The 19330-nt window shown below is 35.8% G+C and overlaps 1 protein-coding gene and 1 pseudogene across 1 annotated transcript; both read right to left on the bottom strand.

Annotated features, from left to right (window-relative positions):
* Window positions 1-3776: 3776 nt before the first annotated feature.
* On the bottom strand, window positions 3777-8249 carry LOC110717034 (annotated as a pseudogene).
* Window positions 8250-9752: 1503 nt separating this feature from the next.
* LOC110716805 (putative beta-galactosidase) lies at window positions 9753-16143 on the bottom strand. The gene is made up of 18 exons (XM_021895445.1): window positions 15818-16143; window positions 15502-15597; window positions 15295-15407; window positions 14696-14762; window positions 14419-14511; window positions 13725-13868; window positions 13312-13400; window positions 13099-13204; window positions 12899-12983; window positions 12689-12807; window positions 12430-12594; window positions 11568-11740; window positions 11361-11449; window positions 11156-11265; window positions 10945-11055; window positions 10747-10854; window positions 10430-10635; window positions 9753-10347 (listed from the first exon to the last, which is right to left on the bottom strand). Exons 1-18 carry the CDS (start codon window positions 15998-16000, stop codon window positions 10236-10238), a joined length of 2169 nt encoding a protein of 722 aa, XP_021751137.1. The 5' UTR covers window positions 16001-16143; the 3' UTR covers window positions 9753-10235.
* Window positions 16144-19330: the final 3187 nt, after the last annotated feature.

Raw genomic sequence — 19330 nt, 5'->3', positions numbered from 1 at the left:
GCAAAGGGATCAAACTGTGGTTTGAAATGAGCATACTCTGGGTAGTCAGGTTGTATTCAAGCAATAGAACAACCATGTTTCCCTCATCATCACCGAAACAATAGCCTTTCCAATTTGTCGAGTCATCGGACTTGACCCAGCAGTATCCGCTCTTTCATCCTCGGAGTCAGAGAGGTCAATCACTTCCACAACTTTAGTTGCCCCCTTGATGACGTTGGTTGCCTTAGCCAATTCCCTTGTTCTCTTAACCAGCACCGCACTACCCTTGTTCACCTGGAGACTCCTCGAGCGAACAACCTGCATTAGAAACAATAGTATGGGTGCTTTGAGCGACGGATTGGATAGAAGGCTCCACTCCCTGGGACGTGTGAGATGAAGTTGCTACTAACATCCCACACCCTACTGCACCACTTTTCCATTACTTTGGCTTCTCAGTCATCCATCTCGAACATCTCGCCAACTTTTACTAGGTTCTACCTTGAGGTCCAAGGGTCCTCAACGTTGACCCAAGTTTCTCACGGTTCTCCTTCACAAGGGACTACAGTTGGTTAAGAGACTACTAAGGATCAATGGAGTACAACACTTCACCAGCAAGATCTCCAAGATAAGTCATCACCCTACCATACAAAGGATCATCATCAAGTAAATCTTCTAACTCCTTGGTAGGCTGAGGGGTGTTTGTTCTCGGAGGAGGTAAGAAAGCACTCTGCTCACCAGCGGCAGTACTACGGCGAGGAGATTTTTTGGCACCGGCGTTACTCGATACCCCCTCAGGAATATCCCAAGTGAAAGTGAGCTTCCTAGTGGTGGGGTTCGTAACAGACCATGATGACTTTCCTAAATGAGATGGTGGCCTCGTCTTAGTGTGTAAACTTTGAATGGATCTTTGCCTTTTCAACAAGTCTGACCAAATTGTCACGGGATTTTTGTGGACTAACTTTTTCTTTCTAAGTTAGGGACCTTAGAGGTTCCCGTGATGGCGCCTAGACCAAGTCTAGATCAGCCTAACAACACTCTAAAAATAAGGAACACACACACAAGTAAGAGAAGCACACAAACACAAGCACAAGTAAGAACACTTTATTAATTCGTGGCTCACAAATGTAGGAGTTTCTCTCTCTAGAGCTCCAAGAATTATTTGTCCATCAAATGAATGCCTTGGCCTATTTATAGGCACAGACTACACCCCAGTGAGTTAGGATAACTACCTACTACACCCATGATCTAGTTACTGCCCACTACTTGCATGGTTGCTTGGATGCATCTGGCCTTGTCCACGTACCAAGGGGAGTTATCCACGTTCATCATGATTCCATACCCGTCAAATAACCGTCGAGTCCCACTATGCCATGCTCCTACATTTTAGGGGGCATGCATCAATTGTGTCTATGTGGCGCTCAACTACTTGACATCATAACTACCCACTCCCACTTAGTGCTTCTATTTTCCAGGAACACTAAGTGAGTGGTGTAACTGCCTATAACATGGCATTCTACCCTCAAAATAAATACCTACATCCTAGGCAACGCCCCATTACTTTAGTGCTCCTATTTTATAAATCGCCTTAGTAATTGATTAACCTCATTGTGGATTGACTTCGGTCAAGATCTCGGTCAAGATAACTGTTAGTAAACTCACTAACATCATGGCCCTATATTTTAAGAATCATATTTGGTCATGTACCACCTCAACATAATCGTCCCGATATTTAGGAAGAGTGGTGCAACGTGGGTGGTTACCATAACTGCTCACTACCCCACAACTCAGTCCGCCCTAGAATCAAGGCAATCACATGCTATCCATGATAACTAAGTTAACGGTCAAGGAATCCCAACTATGATAGTCTGCTAAAGGTATTCGTGGTTAGCAACTACCCCATGGCCACGTAAGCCCAAGGTTCCACCATAAGACCCATAGTCATCGTTGACTGGGTCGTGCTTGCTGCTCCATGGGGGAGCCTCCGTAGTCTTCACCATAGTAGTGACCGTAGAGACTTCCTAACATGATCCCAAGCACGTCCCCACATCAAAACACGCTCCATTGGGTTAGTATGCATCGTACTTAGCCATAGGCTAGGCTAGTCCACCCAGATCAGCCTTAGTCGAGACCACCGAGTCGGTTTGTCCTATTAGATGTTCACCCTAGCCATCCTCATGTGCTATAGTCCCCATAGGCCTTCCTATGTCCAAGACTATGCCCAAGGCCCCTAGCCATAGGGCCACCCCTTGGTCCCTTGAGTGAGCACTCGCCCCTCTATAGAGCTTTATTTTGTTGTGGCTTGGAAAACCTAGCGAACACCTAGACAGTAACACAATAATGGGTTCCCAGCCAACCCTTGAACCCAACCTTGGCCTTTAGGCATGTATGATCTATTAGGGTCCTAATAAGTCCCCTCAATCAATACCAAAGGTTGTTATAGAGTTTTGTTCATCAGAACACTCCGAGGTTCTTTTTGGTGCGCGCACGCGCGTGCTAGCCACAAGCTTAAGGCCTAGTTGGCTAAGCACTTGTTAGCACCATGATCTAAGCACATGGGGTTATTCCTTATAACCTCCCAAGCCTTAGACACGAGTGTGAGTTGCTTTAGCCTCAGTTGGCTCGTTCTCCTTGAACCGAGCATACACTTGCTCGTGTAGGCCAGTGGGATCCTGAAGGCCTTGTGTGCCTATGCGGGACGGTCACGCTCTAGATCGACCTTTGTCATTACCCTTGTCATTACCTTAAATTGACCATCCGGACTACACCCCTTCCTCTTTAGTAGTACATTACTAGCCACATGGCTAACCTCGATAGTACTCACTTAGTACATAGGACTATAATCTCCCTCCTTGAGGGTTGTCATGGCCACACCTTGCCCATTCTTAGCGTAGTTGGGCTATCTCGACATCACATAGCCTCCAACACATGCTTGGACAACATCATAGATTCTCAAAAACCCTTATCCAATATTTCTCTTATAAGCCGGTACGAGATCCCTTGGACTCGCTCTTGTTTTCGAGCGAAGGCAACCTTATAGGGCTACTCTATCCTTGTGGAGGTTCTCATGGGGTTTACTCATATTCCCCCTCCCGAAGGTCATCCCTCTCTCTGATCGACACATTTTGGGTCTAAGTGATAACCTAATCTCGCTATTCACTTGCTGGGAGTGCCATGTGCCTGGGGATCCACAAGCAAGCTCTTCCACCAAAACTTCCGTAAGCCATTTGCAAACCTCAAAATGGGCAGTTACTTAGATTGTGGGTGTAGTGGGTAGCAATCCTAACTCACAGCTGCCTATAAATAGCCCCTCGGCATTCATTTGCTGGTAGAGATTGCAAAAGAATAAACAGGAAGAGTGGGGTAACGTGGGTGGTTACCATAACCGTGTTTATTCCTTTGCAATCTTTTTAGGTCAAATTATGAGCATATTTTTTTTTAATGATAATCAGATAGAAAAACAATTGAAAACATAAAATTACGCAAATTTTCTTTTACAATAATAGAAATACGCATATTGAAAATCAGTATACTTCGTGAAAATTGTGACAGATTAATGATTAAAGTTTAAATTATTTACTATGCAAGTCAAAACAGGTTCGTAATATGAAATGATTTATGTATAACTTCTAGTAATTACACTACTCATATTGGTTTAAATTCATAGTCAAAGTTGATAGATATTGACAATAAAGGTATGGCCTGTAAGTTTGAGACTTTTGCAGCAATGTTCAATAATCCTCAACAGAAAGGTGACTACTAAAAAAATTGTAAACTATCCCTACTATGATGATTATATATCAATTCAAAAGTTGTTTTACTCGAATTTCATAAATGATTCAATTTCAACATTGTGTTCTATTTTACACATCTCTATGAAAAGCCAACTTCTAATGGAATGTCTGGCACAGAAAACTCAAGAACCACAGGACTTTCTTACTGACGACTGATCCCCTAATTTGCTTCCTTTTCTGTATAGAACATTAGCCCTAAATCAATTGGGTATACCCCAACTACTTCACACAAGCAGCCAAATCTACAGAACACAAAAATCCTATCCACACTTGTGAAGTGTGAAGCAATGTATCATATGAATATACATTCAGAGGCAGAAAAAGATCAACATGAAAGTTACCAGGGTTTGCAAAACCTGACATCTATGCTCCTCATAGGACTGTTATAGAAACTCAACGAAAGACATGGTTGTGCAGACAGGCTCTTGGCAAACCTTTTCATAATCTGTTTGTCGCCACTGGATTAGGCATAAGACAACATGATCATCACTAGTTATCATTTATCATGATTGCTTTGATCTTCCATTGTGTTTCATGCGTGAAGATTGCAAGGAAGCAATGATGATAAAAGTTGCTGACAGGAGTGCTGACGTAAAAGTAACAACAGATACCGTTCTAGAATGGGCCTTGATACCCGCTGGAATGGTCCACACAATATTATCAAGTTCCAGAGAACCACTACTTGTAATGGGTAACAATGAACAGCTTTGAGCTGTTGACTTCCCATGCAATTTGCAGTACAAGAACAAGTCAGGTGCACTGAATCTGACTTTTGAATATCCACTATCTTCAAGGGGCTGTTAAAAAACATGGGATAGTAAATGCAAGCTTAGAAACTAGTATATAATATCAACATACATTTATAGATACCAAAGCCAAGTTAAAGAAAAGTAGCAGCAACATATGCTTAGCTAAGGTGTACAAATTTTGTAGGTGGCACTATAGTAGTCAATGCATCCATCTGCCGATGAAGTGAGCTAGGATTTCTATAGCCTTTTGGGTTGTACAATAAATACGCAAAATCATTTCTGAATGTTAGTGAAGTCTGAATACCTTGTATTTTAAGCTAAGTCAATCAATTTTTGGATTATGAAATAGAATATTATCAAGCAAGTAAAAGATAAATGGTGAATGCAAAATTAGAGAATTGCTTTATATTAGGTGAAACATCAGGGCCGATCAGGGTCATAAAGTCACAATGCTCTATGTCAGTGAATTAAATGACACAACTGTGCTGCTTATAAGACAAAGAGTTTTTGCCGAAAGAAGATATTTACCTAATTGCAACGTCTGGCTAGAATTAAAATTTACAGCAAACATAAAAATTCAGCACCTATGCACCATTCATCCTAGTGCAATATGCTTCTCTAAAACCCTCACCCCAGTCCAGACACCAAATTGAAGCACTGTATCCATGTTATATGATATCCTTCTAACTTGAACTCAGCACCAAAACATTCATGACAATAAAAATTGAAGTCTAGAGTAAGGAGAGCTTCACGATAACTGTTAAATGACCTTTAGTAAGCAATTCACTAGCTGATCTCTCAAAAACTTTGCTTAAATTCCTAGGTTGGATGAATGATTCACTGATTCCATATCTCTTAGGGCTATAAAATATCATCATTCCTAAACTTCATATAAGTTATAGCCTAATATGATTTCCCTATATTTAGTAAGCAAATTTGATAAAATGGAAACTTAAACATTGTTGTCTATAAAGTGTAATCTACCAAGCAGCCTTTATTCTTATGTGCTCCCAAGCCAATATATAAAGTTACACTGCCTTTGTGAAAGAAACTTCTTTTTTTTTCCTTTTTTTTTTTTGACGAAATTTGTACAAGATACAATAACTCCTCACAATATTTGAATACAACAATAACAACAAAGCCTTAGACCCAAAATGATTTGGGGTCGGCTAACATGAACCGTCATAAGGAACCTTACGATATAGAGAAGGGACATCAGTGCTCCATGAAGCAAGAAGCCCTTTTCGAAATAACGGACAGTGTAGGCACTAGGCAGAAACTTATAGCAAAACATATTCACAAAATGCTCAGACATAAATATTTTACGAGGCCAGAAACTTTCAGGTAATAGAAGCATTTCTATAAAGGATTTAGCCGATTAAAGTTACTATGATAATTTATGATATTGCTTACAGGATATCGAGCATGCAATGGTATCTCTATCTTGAACTCTAGCACAGTCTCCTGCCCTGCTGAATTATTCAAGGCTGCATCCAAGTGAACTTCAACAACTGACTGATTGGAAAGAAATGATGGCAATTCCAAATTTGTATCTCCAAAAACAGAAGCATCCTTGAATACTGCAACAAAGATCCGTTGGATCAATGTCAGGAAAGAATGACAGATTGTTAGTTAGTGCAAATTTCAAAAATACACAGAAGAAGCACCTCCTCGGTCACGAAGATGTTGAAGCTCAAAAGGATCAGCAAAAATCCCAGATGGTAGTCTTTCAATGATCACGAGCTCACAGATCTGTGAGGAAAAGTCACCAATCAGATCTGGCCGAACACTTATTTTGAATGATGAAGATAGACGACGATGAGAACCCTCTCCAATTAAACGGCGCTCTAAGTTCAAAAGTTTATAAAATGATGGCTCAGAGCGAACAAGAATCTTTTGTTCGATATACTCTAAAAATTTTGAATCAGTGAAGCTTTCATACTCTTTGGAAAATGACTCGAGAGCATATCATGCAAAACAAGGCAAGGAATTCATGCTGTGCTTCTGAGAGTTATCATTATACTGACAAAGAGTTTCCTGGAATAAAAAAATGAAGGCAAGCATGGTCAAACACTGAATTTCCTTGTTCAGCTAGATAACAAAATAGACCAGAGCATGCAATACCATATCTGTTCCGCACCAAAGTTAAAACCAAAAGTACTCATAAGAGATAAATGATAAAAATGATCTTCTAAGAGTCATTAAATGTTAAATTACGAGTAATGCATATGCCATAACAAAATGTTGTATTTCTCAAAAGCTAATACATGTTCAGAAAATGAAGAAATAACCTATCTTTCCATAATGACACAGCGATTTGTTATGGAGACTTGGTCAGAACTCAGTAAATAAACACTCTGAATTCAACAAGAGTAACAAATCAATCATACCTCAAAGCACCAAAATGAATCCAAGTATCCAACAACATATCACTACTTTGCAATTAAGTCTTTTTTTCCCTCTCCCATGCAAAAATAAAAACAATGACATTTGCATTATGTAACTTCATGACAACATTTCCAGCTAAGAATTCTGAGTATCACAGTAAATTCAAATTCCAAACAACAGAATTCACTTAAAAGGTTAAGAGTTAGGACATCAAATCTGTCAGCATAAAAATATACCTGCTTTTTCCATTATATATGTATGTAAAGCAATGTTTTTGGTGCCAAATATCTGGAGTCATTGTGAGAAGAAACAGGCGAAAAGTAAGAGTCTATCAGTCTCAAGTCTCAACCAACAATTCCACCAAAAACTTAAGCATGCCATGATCTCTATTCTCTTGTAGATACTATATAAGAGGTTTACATCCTAAGTATGGAAGAAGTACTTTAAAATATTTTCTCACTTCTGTTATCAAAATCCAAACAATAACAACCACCATCATTTATCAATCCAAATGAGGCGAGGGGAAAATTCAGACATTGGCAGCCTCACCCCTATTAAACAAAGAGCATTAGAAAGGTTGCAACCTTCCATATTGTCAGCCTACCTTGATAAAAGATCTAGACCTAATTACCCCGTTACTTCGAAGAATAGGGTAATCATGCTCAAAAACAAAAAGGTTTCCTAAGCCAACTCTCGGTAGCTTAATCAAACAGTTACTAGGATGTTATACATTTCAATAGGTTAACCCTAAATATTTCAATAACATGGTCATAAACTATTTTGATTCCACAAACTATTCCAATAACAAAAACTAAATTCCATTGCACAACCATTTACTAACCAATGACCACACAAAATCAACACTTTGAAGCTTTCACCCAAAGCCACAGCGTCCACGATACAACCGGCTATACCATGTGCACGATACAACCTCATTAAAGAGCAATTAAGCGAAAAAAGCAACTCGGTTTTACTGTAAAATCGGTTGTACAATAGAAATTGTCTCGTCAAAAAGCCTAATCAACCTAAAACATTCCCATTCTTCTAATCTCACAAACAAAATAAGCAAAATTTGTTACAACGAACAACTCAGAAATTCAACAAAAGTAGCAAATTGCATTTTATTATTCTCTTAAACTTGTTGCCAGATCATACAACTTTATTTTTTTCACGGTTCAAGAAACCAAAGCAATGAAAAAGCGGGAAAAAAGTTGAAAATCAGAGATTAATTTTCGGGATTACTGACCTGATTTGAAGCTGAAGAGATAATACAAAAGCTGAAATGAAGAATTAGCGTCGCAATTAGAATGTGTCGTTGAGAACTGCCAGATTTGACGCCCATTTTTCTGTATTATGATTAAATAGCGAAATTTCGACGGAAAAGATTCAATTGTTGGTGTTGTTTGTTGGTTGAATCATCTGTAATTGACCATCAACTGATCACCATAGTCGGCGAGGGCACTTTTCCATTTCAATATTTGTTCATTTTTTAAATTACTACTTTTGTAATTGTGAATTGTGCAATTGGGGTATTTTTTTTTTAGGATTTTGAAATTTGAAATCGCTATTAGTGAATGGGTTCTTTTTTAATAATTAAATCATGGTGTTAACACTTATGTATATTTATTTTTCATATTTATAATATGCTTGATAATGGGCTAAAATGATTAAATACTCAACTTTGTTTGAATCCCCTTAACCTTATATTACGGCACAAGAATGTTTTATAGATTTAATTATTATTCGTATTTTTATTTTTATTTTATTTTTTTGCACCATTTGGACTAGATACAAGTCATACATGGAACATGAAGGGAAGTATTTTTTTTTTCTCTTTGAAACATGAACGGAGGAAGTATTTGATTTTTATTTTTTTTATTTTTTTTTTGTTTAAGATAGGTAAGATGAACTGCTTTATTAGACTAGAACCTCTCACAAGTCAATCCGACCGAGGATTAGAAAAATTCAGAAATCCCTACCTCAAGGTTAGAAGGAATCCTTATCATTGGTCAGGCTTTACTTGTTTTTTATTAGGTTCAATTAGAACCATATATTGACATCTTATATGGAGTATTTCATATGTTTTATGAATTTATGTAGCTATGTGACTTAAAGTCCCATGACCTTACAATGGAACGTAACATTGATCATCCATCTATCAAAATAGAGATTACATTGGTAGTCCTCCAAGGCTAGGAACCTTAAGGTCCAATTAAGGTAATGAAACTTGACTCCACATCGGTTATATGGGGGTTGATGTGGGTTTATATGGGATTATGGGATCTCCTCCCTAAAGCTACCATATGGGAATTGGGATGGTTCAATTCTCTTGTGATCTTGTATCAGAAAAGCTCCTATAGTGACTGTGAGCTTATATAATTTTTGTTTTTTTCCTGATACTTTTGTTGTCTACTTTTGATACTGGTTGATTTTTGTATGCAGTACAAAAGTATGCCTTATTATTCATTACGAGTATTCTCTTGCACCCTTTTCTTTTCCTTGAGCTGCCCTCTTAAACATTGAGTAAATGCAAAGTATTGATGTAACTTTCTCAATCATAGAGATGTAATCGTGAAAGTTATTATAAGTGTAGCTTACACATGATAGTTTGGTTGCATTTAAGTCTACACTACTTGTTTTTAGCAATTTCTGGTGTTGCTTGTCTTCAAAAACTTCAAATTTAGGAATATTTTTTCCAAAAAAAAAGACCAATAGTAAACCGGCTGACATAAGAAACACATTTATCTGACTTGAAAACAACCTGATTGACTGACTTGACAAGTAGATGATGAGTATAACAGAACTGTATTGCTTAATTAATGAGAAAACGGTAGAACACACTATAAAACACACCAAGGAATCAAGGATATGCATTTCATACTACGTATTTAATAGTAGTTTCCTTATTAGTACAAATGATACGAATATAGGCTGAAATGCTAGGTTTACAAATGAAGATGAATATAGAGCGTATCATGTCTGAACAATTTTCTGCTCTTAATGTTACAAACAAGAGCTAGGTATATTTTTTTGTTCATTCAAGCCCCTAGAATTTCTTACAATAAGAAAGCTACATCTCCGAATCTGTCGTGTATTTATGTACAAACTACAGCTTAGTTGGCAGTTTTTTTGATAGCAGTTGCATTCGGCTTTGATCGAATGACCTGTAAAACGGAGATATAGCAGCACAGATCCACCTCTTGGTTGATTCTCAGCCAAGGGTGCTTATAATATACCAGAAACAGAATCAAACCATGAACGCTATGTACCATCTTGTAGTTAAGTAAACCAAGTGATCATATACCAACTGCAGATTTTGAGTTTGCAGTTACTTAGCTGTTCTTTTCACCAATGAAATTCCCCTTGGATCACCGCCCATCTCTTCAAAAACAACCAGAAGATTGCCACTTGGTTTCAACCATGAGCGTGGAACATGGTACCTATAATATGAAAATATATATTTGTGACAAGCACTAAGATTATTTATAAGTAGGAAATATTAAAGAGAGGGATTTTCTTTACCATCTTTGGGAGGGCTTTCCACAATCGCCTAGGCATTTAGTTTCAGTGAAAGTTCCAGCATAATTACACTGCCCACATTTGCCACTCGCTTTGTTTGCAGGCCAATGACGACCAATGCTTTCACCATTTATCCACATCTGCCCTTTTCCCATGCTGCTCATATCTATAGCCAATGGATCGCTTCTTACTGGTGCATTGAATGTAGTCTGAATATGGGGAGCAGAAGTCAGAAATCGCTCTTGTAAGGCTGAGTATTTTTTCAATAACCATCCGTGCAGAGAAGAAACAGAAAGGTCATTTTACTTGAATATCCTTACCTTATACCATGTCAATGGCTGCTTTTGTGCCACTGCTGATTGCTCCCACTCCACGGAAGAACTTCCACTGATAGTGTGTAGACCAAGTTGTTCACCCTTCATTCCAACCTGCTCACAGAAGTACATGTTAAGATAGTTTATTCCTAGGCAACTTTTAGGCCTTGTTCACATAGGGAAAAAGTGTGAACAAAGACAGACCTTGTAAGACCATTTTGATCTTGTCAAGTCCCATGTTCCTTCACGCAGACCCTGCAGTGTAACTGGACCAAGAACCCCTTGATTATACCTTTCGAAGTGTGCACCAACATTCTGAAGGAATCCAACAAAATCAGATAAATTAGAACGAAGGAACAGTGACAACTGCAATTGAGTTTCAGTCAGAAAATCACTTCACATGATAGGAACTAACCGCAAGTCCTACTGCAGCACTTAGTAAGGATATTTTGTTCAAACCAGCCCTCAATGGCACCTTCTGGCTGAATGTCAACTGTGGTTTCTCCAGTGAGCCATAAGCAGTACCTGAAAATCATAGGCATCGGCAAGTTCAACAATAAATGATGTAAAATGAACAAATATTATAAATTGGAGAGCAATGTCATACTATCTCTTTCTACCTTGAAATTGGCCGTTGACAAACACATGTAAAGTATGTCCTGCTGACATAACTGTGAGAATTGGTTCTTCTGAGGTTTTCACAGTGACACTGGAAATTGCGAAGTAAATCAGAAATCAACAAAACATTCATGACAAACTAAAATTTATTATTTAAAAAAAAAAAAAAAGGTGATAACTATGCATATTAAATAGAGGAAGATACATACTCTGTCATGTACCACAAGTAGTCAGAGTTATCTCTAGTCACATTCAATTGTTCGTACAACCCTGAACCTGAGAAAGTACTGTCATCATCAGCTGTTGGAGTTTCATCAATGTATGATTGCCAGGAGAAACCACTGATTGGCGTCATCTTTGCATGGTAGCGTGGAGCTGAAACCTGTAGAAATACAAGTAAGCATAAGCTTGAGAACAAAGCCGAGCTTTCAATTTTGTTCCCCAAGGGATGTTTTCTGTTTTGGAATCTTAGGGACAAATAAGGGACAGAGAAGAACAAAATTTTGATGATAGATGATCCTTGCAGTGTTGTACAGTGGCGGACCCAGGAATTTCCGACTGATGAGTCACAATCGATAACCAAATATGTAAAAAAAAAAAATTGACAACATGACAAGCTTAGCTCTCTAATAATTGACAAGATTAAAATCTGTACAAGCATTAGGGTGTATTCACAATTTGACAGACATAATTGACTATATCATTAGGGTGGGTCGACTATATCATAAGCAATCGTCCGAATCGCCAATCAAATCAGCACATATGCAAAACCCCATATAAATCTACCAAAGTCAATGGTGTATTGACAATTTGACAGACATAATTAACATCAATAAACACCCTAAATAAACACTGATTACAATTCACATGGTCAAAAAGGTTCAAATTTCATCAAAAACCCAACAACATTAACAAAAGGTTCAAAGTTTACCAAACAAACAACAACAAAATCAACCAAAGAAAATAATTTTTTTTTTTTTTTTTAAAAAAAAAAACTTAGAAATTTTTTTTGGGCCCTGGTGAGTCATTTGACTCACCATGCACAAGGGCAGGTCCGCCAATGGTACGTACCCTTGCAGTGTTGTACACTTCTTTCTTGCAATCAGGAAGGATGCTAATGGACCATGGAGGCAGCTCATACTGTGTGCCACTGAAGGTAACTTTCACACTCCATTGCGTGTCATAGTTTGCCAAGAAGGCTGCACAACTCCCTGAATTTGAACTGTAGACGTGAGCCTGCAGAAGGTTTTTTTCAATCAAATTAGCTGTTAATAAACAAATAATTGTTCAGAATGCATTTACAGACTGCAGTGCAGTTTAGTCTGATTACCTCTTGGTTTTTCCCGAGCTTGGTCACTCTTGCATCTGCAAAAACTAAAGCAGGCTCACACATTTTGATTGCTCTGTGCAGATTTTTCAGGTGAGTGTATTTTGGCTCCCTTGGTAAACCTATACATATGTTAAAATTCAAATATTAGACAAATTATTAACCAATGTAAAGTTACTCCTTGATAATAGTTTACTGTCCTAATGTGATTACCATATTCATCAAGTGGAGCATCATAGTCATAGCTCGTAGCAACAAAGCGACCAGCAGTATTTCCAAAGTTTGTTCCTCCATGAAACTGAGGCAAACAAGCAAGTAAAGAAGCAAATTCAATGGTGGTAAGTTTTCTGAGTTTATGGACAGACCAATATATGTTGACAGTTGATAATCAGTTGAAGGTTAATTTTTTTTACCATATAATAGTTAACAAATGAACCACCATTTTGTATGAATCTTGCAACTGAAAAGGCAACATCTTCTGCAGGTCTGTAAGGAACTGCTCCACCAAACTTTGTGTACCTTGAGAAATCATGGAAGTAGAAGTTTTCAGAAACTGATTATGATCAGAAGAAGAACGAGATGGGAATAATACAACAAAAGGCGATGTATGTGTGAGTATGACATACCAGCCAGTCCAATTTTCTGTCCACATCTTGGGTTTGGATTTGGAGTTTGGGACAAAATTTTCACAGTAGAAGCCATTGCATGTGTTAATCTGTCATAGTCAAATGCCAAAAAGTGGTTAGTGAATGAAAGTATTGGGTGCAACTCAATCAAGGAATATGATGCTAGGTGAAAATAGTACCAAATAGAAACATTAGAATAACAGAAAGTTGGTGAAAAATCATTTCAAACCATCTTTTTTTGATCAATTATTACATATGGTAGATTGGTAACTAAAACCTTTAATGATATGAAAATAATTGGTAAGGGAGTTTGTAAAGCAAAAAAATAAAAACGCAGAGGCAATCATGTTGAGCAATGATAAAACACTCTTAGGAATCGGACTTAAGATTTTCCGTAAGTGAGATAGACTTACAACATCACCAGGAGCATCATCTTGCTTGCACATGATCCAAGGTACACCAGCATTGAGACCCTCAGCCATTTGAGCTGCCCATTTTGTGTAAGCCTTACCAGGTGCACCTATTTCCCATTCTACTGGTCCATACTCATTTTCTATCTGTTGTATAGTACAAATTGTAACAAGTAAATGAGTTCAAAGATTATTAAAATTATGCTACAATATCAAATAGAGGAAAAATAAGTTTTAGGTCAATTCACAAGATGATAATAACATCATGGTATGGTGCAATTTAAAAGAATATTTTAACTTGTACGAGGTATGTTAATAATGTCACATCTTTGGTAACGTCGCATCAGCAACTTTATGAGATATGGAGTAGATAATAAATGATAAAGTATACATGACGTATTTTAATGAAAGAACAATAACAATCATTGGAAATTCCTGTCTTAATAGAACACGGATAAGACAATTTCAATCATGCTATAAGGCTATAGGAAAATATCATTTTCCAAAGATGATCATCTTATATATCACGAGACTACTAAATAACTTACCTGATGCAAAGAAATGATAGACAAATAACAATCATTAGAATTTTCGACGTCCTCAAAATAAAATGTAATAATTACTCTTAAAAGACAGTTTATAACTACTAATAGATGAACTTTGACAAAGAATAGAATCATTAGTCCAAATTTCAAACCTGAGACAGTATAATTGGACCTCCTTGCCAATGGAACAACTTTTCTGCCTTCATCATGTTGACTATCTTTGCAGTGAAATCTTGCATTTTTTCCTTCATTGTACAAATTTTCAAAAAGATAAATTAAAATCAAACATTTTAGCCACTAATTTTACTAAACTTTATGTGAATAAAAAACTTAAGATATAAGAAAAGATAATTTAGAATACCCAAAAAGACAAAAATAAAATGAAAAAAAGAAATAATTTTAAATAATAAAAACAAATTAGTGACTCACTTTGAAAGGTCCATTGTCAGTTCTAAATTCAATGCCAGGAACATACTTGAGCCACACAGGAAATCCCCTGAATATGAAACAGATTATCCATTAGAAATTTGTTAATAATAAATTAATTATTTTATTGAAAATAAAATATTTTCTGAAAAAAAAGGTGGTTGAGTGAATATTAGACAAAAGGAAAGCACCATTCACTTTTCCTGTACACTAATTTATGGCACTAAGTATGATTTATTAATTTTATCCATTTTGATCCTTGTCAATGACTTGATTAGGTCATCTCGAATGACTTTGGGTTCACCTAAGTCAAGTGTCCTTTACTTTTTTAAGAGAACTACTCTTTATAAGTATGATATTTGGAGTTCGTCTAAGTCAAGTGTCCTTTACTTTTTCTTAAGACAACAATCTATTATTGGTTAATGGTTATACGAGTTTTTTTTTTTTTTTCCTGTACTAGAGGGTTTAGCTTTAGCTTACGTGATATTTCTTAGCATATGTGCTTTATTAATATGAAATTTTTACTTATATTAATAATAAGTTATCGAACATAATTAATTAATATAATTGCCACTATTAAAAATAGCAAAATTTTGCATTACCCAAAGTTCCACTCAGCACAAACAAAGGGTCCAATTCTGAGATGAACGTAAAGTCCAGCTTGCTGTATTAGCTTAATAAACTTTACTAAATCATATCTTCCTTCAAAATTAAACTACAAAACAAAATTAAATAAAATAAAATTAGTCAATATTTACAAGATCAATATAATCCTAAGAAAACTAATAAAAAATTATGAATTTGCAAACCTTGCCAGGAGAAGGCTCATGCCCATTCCAGAAAACGTAAGTTTGAATAACATCCAATCCATTTTCCTTAGCTTTTTGTATAAGATCAGGCCACATCTACAATCATCAAACAACAACAAAAATTATGTACAAATTTTCAACTATTATACGAAGTATAAATTTTCCATTTTTCGACATGCATATCACTCGCACAAACTTTTTATTTACCCAAACTTCCTATTATACCCTTAATGAGGTAACATAGTGACCAAATTATATACGAGTGATATGCATATCAACGAGACAAATCAGACAACCCCGTACTAAACGTAATTACCTCGGGGGTACTCCTGGGGTAGTGAATGGACCCAGAAAGGAGAATCCTCCTCTGTTTATTGATAGTAATAGCTTTATTATCATACCAAACATTCCCATAAACAGGGGAAATCATCGATAAACATACATAACACAACATGATTAACATAATCATATTATTAAATCCCAACATTTTTATTTTCATAATTGGGATTATAATGTTTTTGGGAAAATGAAGAAGAAGAATACAATGGAGTAAAGGGTTGTTTGGTTTATTAGAGGAGAGAGAAAAAAGGGGGAAGTTGAGTTATTGGTTAAGTTTGAAGTTGGAAGAAATGGGAGGGTGGGAAGCTGAATTTAAACACATTTTTGTGGGCCCATTTTTTTTGGGTTTGAACCTCTCTGACAAGGAAAGTTTTCCTTTAAGATTTCATCCAAACATGTTATACTTTATTATTATTAAAATTTATTTTCTTTTCTTCAACTTGTAACAAACATACTACTGTAATTTTTATTTTAAGTAAAGAAGTTAATGGGGGAGAAGAGAGAGTACAAAGATAAGGTTTAACTATTTTTGAATATAGGCGCCCAATTTGGCGTAGGATATGATTACTGTTTGTTGAGTAGTTAAGTCACATTTTGGATTCCCATACTTCTCTTTAGAAGAGATGCACGGGCCGGGTTGCCCTAGTCCAAGCTATGTCTCGTGTTAACGTGTTTCATGTTTGAGTGAGTCGTGTTTGGAACGGATTAAGAAAAAGACGCGTTGTGCCATTAGCCCCCTTGTTAGTTTTTACTTTTTTAATGAATCTATAATTGGGCTGAGATGTGAATCAGCTATCGTATTTTTGTCGAGATTGTGCCAAATTTTGTAAGTAACACTAACTCCCACGAATAGTCCATGACCTACTACTACTAAGTACTAATGTTTAGACTTCTGGTAGACATGTGCTAGGTTGGGCTATTATAGTCTTATAGTGATGTGATAGCTCGACCCATGTTTAACTCTACTATTTCTCCTCTATTTCCAGTACAAAGTTCAAGTACGATTACTTCATTTGCTTTAATTGTTTGTCCCATTAGGGTGAAACTTAATTACTTCTTAATGTTTGGTTAGAAAAAGTAGTGAAACTAAATGTAATCAGTGTAAGATTAAAGTTATGATGATTGTGATCCTTCATATAGAGTATTAGTGTTTTTTTGTTTGACATAACAAAACTTATCGGAAATAAAAACTCTTAGAAAATTGAAAATTATAGAGTATTTTTTGAAGTTTCTTAAAATGAACAAAAAAATTACCTCCCAATTAATATCTACACTCTCAAATTTAACCTAACTTTATGCACATTAATATGGGGGCAAACTAAATTGAAATCAAGAAGTATGACAACGCTGTCAATTTCATCCGAACTTTGACCTACGGCCATTATTATATTTGTTGCTCAATCAAACAACAATATGTCCATGTTTTCCGAAGAAAAAAACAACAATATTCATAATTTATTTACTTTTCTAACGAAGTTGTTTAGAAATGTCAAATGATCCAACAACTCCTTTAGAAGTTGAGATGAGAAAAAAAGTAAGAAATGAAGAAAACTTGTAAATTAAATTACAACGAGCAACCACTGCCCACTAGCTTATAAGCCGTCTTTTGCTGCGCATTAGATACATTGTTGGCCACTTTGGTTCATAAACTAAATTGATAGTGATTTCTGATATAACTTCAACTTCTTGTTAAAAAGTCGTAGCGATTAGTTATATATGCTTTCACCAACATTATTATGTCTCTTAGCAAATGACATGATATATTTAACAACCAATAATTAACTCTAAATTGGTCATTCAAATTAAATATTCATATCACCAAAAAAAAAATATTCATATTAATTAAAGAATTACTTATATTTTACTATGTACTATTGTACACCCTCTGTTTTGGAGTTATTAAGCACGTTGTATATATATAGTAATACAAAATATTCCTTACGCATTTTATTACTTGCTCAATTTCTTCATCGCGGAGTTTGAGGAAAAATAGTTTAAAGTAATAAAATATCATGAAAGTGACGTTGGTTGAAGAATTAAAAATTTAAAAAAAGCAAAAGTGAGTATAAGTGAAGAAGAGAGAATATGAAAAGCACTCGTATTAAATAATGATGTGACGAGATCACTAGTGGGGAAGAAAATAGTAAAATATTGTTAAATGTTTCAAAAAAAAAAAGAAAATGAAGCAAGTAATAAAATACGGCTGCAAATGAAAAGTGGAGCAAGAATGAAATATCGATTGGTTAAATTAAATTATGATAGAGAGGAGGGTAGAATTGTTCTACATATAATAGATGGAATATGCTTAAATTATGAGGCGAAGTAAAATCTATTTTTTAACATGAAAAATTATGAGAATAGAGTTAAAAAAATCAAAAACTAGAAATGAACTTTTTTTTTTTAAAATCTTAATTTAATCTTGTCAAAATTACTTACTCAATCTGTCTCATTTTACTTGCTCCACATTGACCAAAGAAACTCTCACAAAAATTGTCGAATGGAGCACATACTTATATATAATGAGACTGATATAGTTATAATATGTGAATATGCGTTAGCATAGGACATTGCTTGCAATATAATTTGGAGCCATGCCTAGCTAATAAAAAAATTAATGATTTTTTGTTTTTTTTCACCACTATTAAATACTTTAGCAAGCAATAACAAACAACTCGTTACGATTACGATTACTAAACTAACCTTGAAAACTGTTTGAACTTTTACTTAACACTGCAAACGTAATGTATTTGCTGGCCTATAAGCAAGGGAGTGTTTAGTTTGATGTAAAATCCTTTTCTTGGTAAATAATTTTTCCATTTTCCCTCATTTTACTTTGTTATGTTTTGTGAATGAGGTAAATAAACAATTGTAGCCAATCAACTTATTATGTAATAATGCATCAAATGGAAAATATTAGCGTATCTACTATCTAGAGGTTGTTGAGTTGGGACCATAGGCATAACTAGGGGTGCTTATCGAGCGAGTCGATTATGAGATGAGGGGTACTCGACTTGACTCGAAAACTTTGTACATGTGCTCAATTTGTGTTCGTTAAAATTTCGAGCCAATAAAACTTGCTCGACTCGTGGTCGTTAAAGTTTCGAGTCGAGTCGAGTAGCTCACGATCTGCTCGTTAAAGTTTTGACCCTTCTATAATTATATGCCCGTATTTTTTTTGTTCACTTTATATTGTTTTCTTTTTTTTTATAGTAATACATTTATTATTAAAGATTTACTCTTTCTTTTTTGATAATATAAATTAACACTTATTAAGTGTCAAATTTGTTTAAACATGGTAACATTATTTTGTTTGTAAATTTTATATTAATAAAATATATTATCGAGTTGCTCACGAGATTATCGAGTCGAGTTAGAGCTTGCTCAACTCGTGCTCATCAACATCTCGAGTCGAGTTTTGGCCGAACGTTCACCGAGTTGAGTTTGAGTTGCTAACGAGGTGCTCAACTCAATCAAGCACCCCCAGGCATAA

The sequence above is a fragment of the Chenopodium quinoa genome, unplaced genomic scaffold (genome assembly GCF_001683475.1).
Source record: "Chenopodium quinoa cultivar QQ74 unplaced genomic scaffold, ASM168347v1, whole genome shotgun sequence".
NCBI lineage: Eukaryota > Viridiplantae > Streptophyta > Magnoliopsida > Caryophyllales > Amaranthaceae > Chenopodium > Chenopodium quinoa.
The sequence above is the reverse complement of the archived record's forward strand: the minus strand, read 5'-3'. Positions and strand labels throughout refer to the sequence as shown.

Bases quoted from the DNA above. Each gene is read 5' to 3' on its own strand.
- LOC110716805 (XM_021895445.1), bottom strand. From the start codon at position 16,000: ATGAAAATAAAAATGTTGGGATTTAATAATATGATTATGTTAATCATG. The intron at 15,598-15,817 runs GTAATTACGTTT...TGATGATTGTAG, and splicing joins ACCCCAGGAGTACCCCCGAG to ATGTGGCCTGATCTTATACA. The intron at 13,205-13,311 runs GTATGTCATACT...TGATTTCTCAAG, and splicing joins ACAGAAAATTGGACTGGCTG to GTACACAAAGTTTGGTGGAG.